This window comes from Hippocampus comes, unplaced genomic scaffold (genome assembly GCF_001891065.2).
Source record: "Hippocampus comes isolate QL1 unplaced genomic scaffold, H_comes_QL1_v1.1 scaffold246, whole genome shotgun sequence".
NCBI classification, from domain to species: Eukaryota; Metazoa; Chordata; class Actinopteri; order Syngnathiformes; family Syngnathidae; genus Hippocampus; species Hippocampus comes.
In genome coordinates, this window is record NW_017806220.1 from 1,454,311 (window position 1) to 1,463,227 (window position 8,917).

The 8,917-nt window shown below is 45.0% G+C and overlaps 1 protein-coding gene across 1 annotated transcript in view; it reads right to left on the reverse strand.

Moving 5' to 3' along the window:
- Positions 1 to 8,917, reverse strand: part of dhx15 (DEAH (Asp-Glu-Ala-His) box helicase 15) — a 28,230-nt gene that overhangs the window by 3,788 nt on the left and 15,525 nt on the right. The window contains exons 6-9 of the mRNA XM_019856182.1: positions 4,274 to 4,441; positions 972 to 1,058; positions 720 to 869; positions 546 to 654 (exon numbers count right to left, since the gene is read on the reverse strand). Coding sequence (XP_019711741.1) covers positions 546 to 654; positions 720 to 869; positions 972 to 1,058; positions 4,274 to 4,441 — 514 coding nt within the window. The remainder of the gene's footprint in view (positions 1 to 545; positions 655 to 719; positions 870 to 971; positions 1,059 to 4,273; positions 4,442 to 8,917) is intronic.

Consider the following 8,917-nt stretch of genomic DNA (forward strand, 5'->3'; position numbering starts at 1 on the left):
ATATTATGGTGAGGAGGAAGGGGGCGGCGGGGGTTTGGCGGTCTCCTCGGGAAGATGTAGTAACGCACGCTCTCGCGGGGAATCTGCTTGGCCTAATTCCAGCGTGATTCACAACAAGCGCCGCCGCGCGCTTCCAAGTAAAAGTGCTCATCAAAACTGCAAGCGTTCCGAAAAGCTCCAAATATGCAGCGTTTGATATCTGCCGGGATCATTTGATCTCGTCGTCTTTCGCCGGCTCCCGAGTGGCGCGGCGGACCCCGATTTGATACCGCGCATCAAACGGACGCAAGGTTTCAGAGCGCCTTGTAACCGCGTTTGTATCGATGAAGACGACACTGATCCCAATCAAGACGGCGGCGTTGTCTGATGTGAAATCAAATATGAGAGGACAAGGATCCCCCCTGCCATATTGCGGTTCATCTTTCGCATAGCTGCTATATTGCAGATGATTTTAAAATGAGCTTTTACAGTTGAGTATTCGGTCAAATCCGAATTTAGAGTTGCACATTTTTAGCGCGGCACCACGTTTGGGCTGCAACACTCACCTGGTGGATCCATGAAGTCAAAATGCACCAGGTCGTCGATTCCCAACTTCTTCAGTTGCAGCACCGTTGAGCCCAGATTGGACCTGAGGATCTCTGGATAGGCGTTGTCCTGTGCAACAAGAAACGGTAAGCGAGGCCTGAGATGGCTTTTTTCAAGCATTTCCCGCTTCCTACCTGCATCTCTGTCCTGTAGGTCTTTTCCGTATACAATCGGAAGCACTTCCCGGGACGCGTGCGTCCGGCTCGGCCCATCCTCTGTTGCGCCGACGATTTGCTGATGGCGGATACCAGAAGGGACTCCACTCGGACGCGAGGGTTGTACACCTGTCCAGGCAGGAAATTGGCACTACTACTGCATACAAACAGCGCCAATGTCCTAGCTCAAGCTACATCGAAGAAATATGCTGCAACACGAGATCTGCGAACCTTTTGCTTGGCAAACCCAGGGTCGATCACAAACACGATGCCATCGATGGTGAGGGATGTCTCAGCGATGTTGGTTGACACGACAACCTGCGGGAAAAGGAGGTCAGTGGGTTGAGAGATGACCTGACATCAAATCTCGCATGGTCACAGGGTCAGGAATTAATGGAGGTTCGTCTTGACCAAAACTCAAATTTACTCATCTCCCCGTGTGGGCTATGTTATTCAAATTTGGTAGTAACTAGATAAAATATCAACAGCAAAGTCTAGAATGATGAAAAATGTAAAACCTCCAGAGTCTTTTTAGGCATGTCTACTCATTTTAGAATTGTTTACCAAATTTCATGTTGCTACGTTAACCCATTCATGCACCACTGTCATAACCGCTGGGCCTGAAAGAGTTAAACTGGCTTCGGGGGCTGAATTTGAAAAACAATCTGACAATTTTGGGGAGCCATTTGGGGAGTTTTTGAGTATGACTGATGATTTACTCTCATCGACCTGAAGCACACATTACACTCGGGGCACCCGTAAGTTAAGGTACCTCCGAAAAACCTGACTGAGGCAATGAAAAGTAATATTTGCAAATAGAAAGGGAGGCAGAACCTCCAGCGCATTCTGGTCCCGGATCAGTTTTGATTACAATTATCCCGACAGCAAGACTGCCTATGAGAAATGACAGTCAAATGAGTCATCGCACCCGATGGGTCCGTGGCTGTCAGCATATACACAAACTGCACATCACGCGAACGCAAACCGCCCGCCGCTGGGGTGAGATCTCCTTATATAACGATGGCCCTTTTAGATTCATCACAGCACTCAGGACTGTGACGGCTGACTAATAGCTCACTCCAACTGGCAACTGCCTCTCTAGTGTCATAACTTAATATGCGGGTGGGCGTCGAATGGGAAAAAAAAAGAATGCTTCTTTCCGTGTACATCGGCAACTTGTGTTTACTTACCTCAGCCAAGACGAGGCAACCGTGAATCTAATCATAAGTGGGGAAACCTTCCAGATTTATTTTTTACTCTATACAGTATGTACGTTCAAACTCGTCACATTGCTCAGTGAACCTCTGTCTTACCTTGTGGACCTGAATTATTGGAGTTGAGAGTTTTATGGCGAGTCATCATTCGCCGCCGTGCTTTAGCCGAAAAACACAAATGTTTCACAACTTCGTTACCCATCTGTCTCGTATACTTGGTTGAAATTTGATGGCAATCGCAAAACCCTTGAGTTCTTAAGACTTTTTTTTGTTTATCTGCTCATGACAGATATGCCCACTAAATTTCATGTTGCTAAGTAACATTTTCACATTTAACATTTAATAGCCAGTCAACAAACCTGAAGTGAGCAGAAAACAGCAGCTTCAAACCAAAATGGCAGGCTTTTTTTCTTTTTTGGGCATGACGTCTTGAGACTTTTTTGTGTATCTACTCAAAATCAAGATAGACATGTCCACCAAATTTCATGTTACGAAGTGACATTTTCAAACCAAATGTACTGAATTTTTGACATTTAATGGCCGATCAGCAAACCCGAAATGAACATAAAATGGCCGCTACAAACCAAAATGGCAGACATCCTGTGTCTTTTTGGGCATGGTTTCTTCAGACTTTTTTGTGTAACTACTCATGATAGATGTAACCACCACATTTCATGTTCCTAAGTGACACTGTCAAACCCAATTTATCTGATTGTTAACGATTAATGGCCAGTCAGCAAACCTGAAATGAGCACACAATAGCTGCTTCAAACCTAAATGGCAGACTTCCTGGTCTTTTTGAACATGGCTTCTTGAGACTTTTTTGTGTATCTCATGATAGACATATCCACCAAATTTGACATTGCTAAGTGACATTTTCAGACCAAATGTCTTTTTTTGTTTTTTTAACATTTAATGGCTAATTAGCAAACCTGAAATTAGCATAAAATGGCCACTTCAAACCAAAATGGCTGACTTCCTGTGTCTTTTTCGGGGTGGTTCCTGGAGACTTTTTTTTTTGTGAATATACTAATGATGGACACGCTTTCCAAATTTCAGGTTGCTAAATTTCGCTGTCACAAGAGAGTTTTGAAGAATTGCATTTCTGATCTTTTGGGAACAAGATGGCCGAGCGCTTACCCATACGCACCAATAGGCAAGGCTGTCTGTGGGACAGAAGCAGCTGCCGCGCATGACACCCTCTCCCATTTCCCCATCATATCGTTGGCGTCATTGACTGCATTGATTGTGAAGGATTATCTCGGCCGGGGCCATTACGCCCGATGCCTGCTGGCTCTTTCCAGTCTGTTGGCACGCTAGATAATCCGGGCCTTGCTTCATCAGTAATATCATTAAAGCGTCGTGTCTGCGTGTTATTTCTGGGTTATTCCCTGCAGAGGGAGCGAGCGCAGCGGCTAACGCGGGCCATCGCTCACAGTTTAACGCTCGCGACCCGAGCTTTGTTGACAAATAAAGCTCGGGCTTAAACTGAAAAGTGCGTCAAACGACGCGTCCGCATTCAAAAGGGTCGAGAGATTTGACGTAACACTCCAGATAAACTCATCGTAACACATTTGACGTGAGGCCGCCCAGGAGGAGTGCGTATTACCTCCTCCTTCCATTTGTGGCCAGGATTGCTGGCTCATGGAGTTGCTCCTTCCTTGACTTCCTGTTTTATGTCAACGATTCAAGAACAGCAGGTCCAAACAGGAGGAACAATGTTCGATTTCATACCAGGTTTAGTTTAGTTTTGTCACGAACCGTGTGCAGAAAATATTCAATTCATAGTAGAAATGCTTTAATTATAGCATTTTTGCATTACCATTCATTCCAGGAGTTGGAAGTGCTTTTATGTTTTGTTTTGTTTTTTTTTATCTCAAGACACGAGTGTATATGCAAATATAAAATCAGTAAAGCAATTAAGGAACTGTAAGGAGAGCCACAGATGCCGATGCACTTTCGTTCATTCCAGGAGTTGGAAGTGCTTTTTTGTTTTGTTTTGTTTTGTTTATCTCAAGGCACGAGTGCATATGCAAATATAAAATCAGCAAAGCAATTAAGAACTGTAAGGAGAACCACAGATGCCGATGCACTTTCTGACACTTATTCAACAGGACCAAGAGTCAAACACACAAATGCAAAATGAAAACACTCACAAGGAGCGACGTCACTCACTGGGCCACGCCCCATAAAGGCCCACATCCAACATGTTCATCATCCTGTGTGACTGAGCTTGCGATTTTCAACTGGATGATATGTCATAATTCTGTTAATTCCTACTGTGCGCAGTGGAAGTTATCGATTTAGATTTTTGTTTACCTTCCTTCCGATGGCACCGTTGGGTTTATTGGCCGGAGGCGACTCGAAGATTCTCTGCTGTTGCAGTGGCGGCAGTGTGGAGTACAGCGGGATAATTTTCACCTCGCCGGCGTCAGGTCCCAAGTCGTTGACCTCCGCCTTGATGCGTTTGCAGGCCTCCTCGATTTCCTGTAAAAGACAAACCGAGCATGAATCAAATAAAGCGGCCACGAAACAGAAGCACATTGCTACTACTTGCAGCTATCCCTCTAATTTGACGCCACAGCTTTAACGGGGACTGCGGCGAGCAATCACGGAAAACTGCAAGCCTGGGCTGTACCACCACCTGCAGGCTAGTGAAGGCATTGCATGGCAAGCCAGCCAGCAAAAAATGCAAAACAAAAAAATAATAAAGCAATGCATGGTCAGCAAAGTGAAATTCTTAAGAAAAATAAATAGTGAAGTAAAAGTTGAATAGCTCTCTCTCTCTCTCTCTCTCTCTCTATAAATACACACACACACACACACACACACACACACACACACACACACACACACACACACACACACACGAGATACACACATGCAGAGAGAGACAAAGAGAGAGATAAAAAAAGAGACCTAGAAAGAGAAAAAGAGAAAGCGAGACAGACTGACAGACAGATAGACAGATGTACATATGTATTTGTGGCCCGCAGTCTTTTTTAGGGGCCCACAGGATATACAAAAACAACTCTTGACAGGGCCAACAACTTCATTGGAGGGTGAAAAGTGGATCGCAACACCCACTTCCCCCATGGGTGCAACGCACCAGAAAGCTATCATGACTACCACCAGGAACAAATGTGCGTCCTCGAGCTTCGAGCTAGAATCTGTTTGCATCTAAAATAGTATCGTTTGTCTTTATAATTAATACAAATAATTTGCTTTCAGAAGCAAGAATTATTTTCCTCCACTTTCTTCTGTCTGTGTCAAGGTTTGTGAATATAACACATGAATAATTGATGAGTGTGAAACGTGTCTGAGGTTTTTTTGTCACCGTTGAACGTGAATGAGCGAGCTCACCGGTGGTCCCTTTATACATCACATGAAGTCAAAGCCTTCCGATGGCCGCGTGTCTCTTAATCAACGCTGTGACAAGTGGGGAACCGGCAAATCGGAATGGATCGGTCGAATTAGCCGGCGTATTAAGAGCCAATCAAGCCTCGGGATGCAGCAGCTGCTGCGAAGGGGGAAAAAAAGCGCTCTTTGCCAAAGCGCTGGAAGCAAGCTGGGCTGGTGTTCCCGGAGGAATACGGCCCACGTGTTGGGTCGTGTCCACCAGCCAATACCCACACGCTTCCCTCCACGAGGTCACCCTCTTTGGATTTGCCCCACTCACCGCACTACTGTGCGGTGTTTTGACGCTCGCAGTTGAGAGCTGAGGGGGAAGCTTAAACATTAGGACTTATCTTTGCTTGAAAGTTGGGATGGGTTTGGTGTTGAAAGCAGGGGTGTACCAAACTCAAAAAAAAAAAAAAAAACACGGACACGGACACGGATTGCCTCCCCATCATTATCTCACTTCAAAGTTGCTGCTAGGCCGTAGAGGTGAAGAAGAAGAGCTAGAAGGAGGCTGCAACGGCACCCTTTGAACATTACACTCCTTCGACCCAATTAGGATGCTCAATAATGAACAACCTCCCCGCCCACCCCAAAAAAATAAAATAAAATTGGAGAGCATGAGCCACAAACATCACAGATGATGTGCGAGACAAGGGGCCCTGATTTGAAATTAAAACAAAGTTTGACAATACTTTTTTAAAAATGATATGCAGTGGTGCCTTGACATAAGTGCCCTGACTTGGGATTTGCCCTTTTTAAAATTTTCTTCAGATACAAGCAAAACTTGTGTGGCTCAGAGGCCCAACACGAGATGGCGGCGATATACTTGACAACATCCAGGCACTATCAATTCAGATTGGTTTCCTTGCACTGGAAGTACAAGATCAGTTGGTGGCGCTGATGGACCATTAAACTGCCGTGCCGCCTGCCAATATCCTCCACAGAAGAAGGAAGGTCCATACATGAGTTACAGTCATATTTTCTGCGTCCATTTTTCATGGTTGTCGGTTATATGCAGAGCAAATGAAACAATGAAAACTGTTGTGTGTGTGCTCTGCCGTCATACAAAATAAACCCTCTGTCCACAAATCTTTATTTCCTGCAATGGCAATGACAAGTAAAGAAAAAAAAAAACAAACAAACACCCAATGCTTGTTTATCAGGCTTTGGCTGGAAATCTAGAGACATTTGTTGAGCTTTTCTGTGTGCGTGTGTTCACCCAGCTGTAACCAAATTCATCATTCCGAGAGTGAACCCTGCCCTCTATTACACATCAATGGGCAAGCGTGTGCAGGGGAAAAAAATGACTTAATTTCAGGAGATGGTGCGGAGGAAGGAACGACAGGTTGGTCACTCCTCTCCTTCTCGCTTAGGTATGCTATTCGCACAAGCATTTGGCCTCAAAACGGACACGATAACGCCCTTGGTCTACATCGGGGGTGTCCAAACTTTTATGTTTGAGGGTTGCATCCAGACACCCCTGGTAGAGATCATTGTGTCCAGTGCACCCTCGAAACTTGAATGGCAGAGAGACAACACATGCACAAGCATTTGGCCTCAAAACGGACACGATTACGCCCTTTGTCTACATCGGGGGTGTCCAAATTTTTTGTTTGAGGGTTGCATCCAGACACCCCTGCTAGAGATCATTGCGTCCAGCGCACCCTCGAAACTTGAATGGCAGAGAGACAACACAAAATGTGACCTACAATTTCAAGTAATAGACAGAGTCGGAAACACAAACAGAAAGTCAAAATCATTGACTGTTTGGATGACAACAGATAGGCTAGAAATTGTACCGGCTTTATGGTGAGCAAAAGGTAGCTCACGTTAGTTTGACACGTTTGAGGTGCTGCTGATAGCATATCATAAAGTCCGCTTGTCAGAGGCTGAGCTGCACTGTGTTTGTTCACAGCATAAGTGTGTGTTGAAAATGTGAGGCAGTTGACTGCTTGAGTGCTATTTCCGTAAAATGCCATCAACGGGAATCCTAATAAGGAGTGCCGTCAACTGAATTGCTGTCAATGACCTATTTATTCATTTTTTGAAATGGAATGGGTGGCGAAATGTTTTGGCAAACTCTGTGTTGAACGTCTATCTGGAAAGGGAATAAATAAATAAATACATACATAAATAAATAAAAATAAAACATTGCCACCACTATTGCCAGCAGATGGCAGCATTGGATCTCTCATGGATGGTGTCACAACAACGTGTAAGATCCTAAAAGATGGCGGACTCACAGAATTGCGATCGTGACAAGCAGCCTGGGATTGATTCAAGTGTTTGTCACATTAAATCTATTACCAAAGTGTCACAAAAGAAAGAAAATATGACAGAGATTCTTAAAATTTGAGGTTGAAGTGTTGACATAATGTACACACGCGTGCATGCACACACACTAATAAATACTACTACTACTACTACTACTACTAATAATAATAATAATAATCAAGATTCAACTCTCGAAACGTCAACTGTATACATCCCAAACATCCAAAGTATATAACTAAGCTCCACAGTGAGAGTTAGCATTTAGTTAGCAAAGCAAATGTAGCATTTTTGTAAGCTCTCTCTTTTCCTGCAGACAAGATATTTGACATATTTTGTCATGATTCTGTTTGTGACCAACAGGTGGCACTGTAGGGCTCCCTCCTGCAGCTGCACACCTGGGCCGGCCGTTAAAGAATGCCTGGAACTTTCCTGCATCCAGCGTGGCGCTCATGACGATTACCTGCAACGCGGAAAAACAGCCAGGGAGAGCGGCCAATTATGGAGCGGCCACTCGAGCGGAGAATGAGTTCACGATCCGTGACAATGATGATGATGACACAAGGTGGTAAAAAGCCACACAGGATGACTGTTGTTCTTGCAGGCTTTTGGGACGCTCTCGCAAGATGTTGGCGACCGACACAGGGACACCGCAGTCCTCGTCGGCTCATGTTGGGTACATGTCATTCCCTTCCAAGCCATCACATCAAGCGCATTAGGATTCTGAGGGAAAGTGTGTCACTCCCTTTTCAATCTCCGCTATTTTCCGGGGTCGGCGTCTCGGCATTTTCGCTTTACGCACGGCGGGGCATCATAATTGCTCTTAATCAAGGCAAATTAAACGTCCCGGATTCGCCAGCCGATGGGGATGCAGGAGATGGGGAGGGCGTGCGCTAGGAAGGAGGATCGTTCGCAATAACCTCAGATTCCACAATGACAAACAATCAAGGCGTTATCCATCTGCTTTATGAGCACTGCGGTTAACAGCCGAGTCAGGTTTAGTGTTACTTGCCGATGGATTAACTATCGGCTGTGAACAAAGAAACAGTTTTTGAAGTAAATAAAGAACGGTTTTCAGACTACAAGGGACTTCTCGAGGCAGGGCTTAGCCATGGTCATTACTGCTCGGTGTAAGAAGGTATAAGTGTGTCAGCAGTGGTGGGCGTGTCATTAAATATTCGGCAGCAACAAACCCACAAGTCCGCCATCATCAGTCCGTCATTATTTAAGGCAGATTTCAGTCGTTTGGGGGATGGAAGAAAATAGCTTCCATCGGTGCTTAGTCCATCA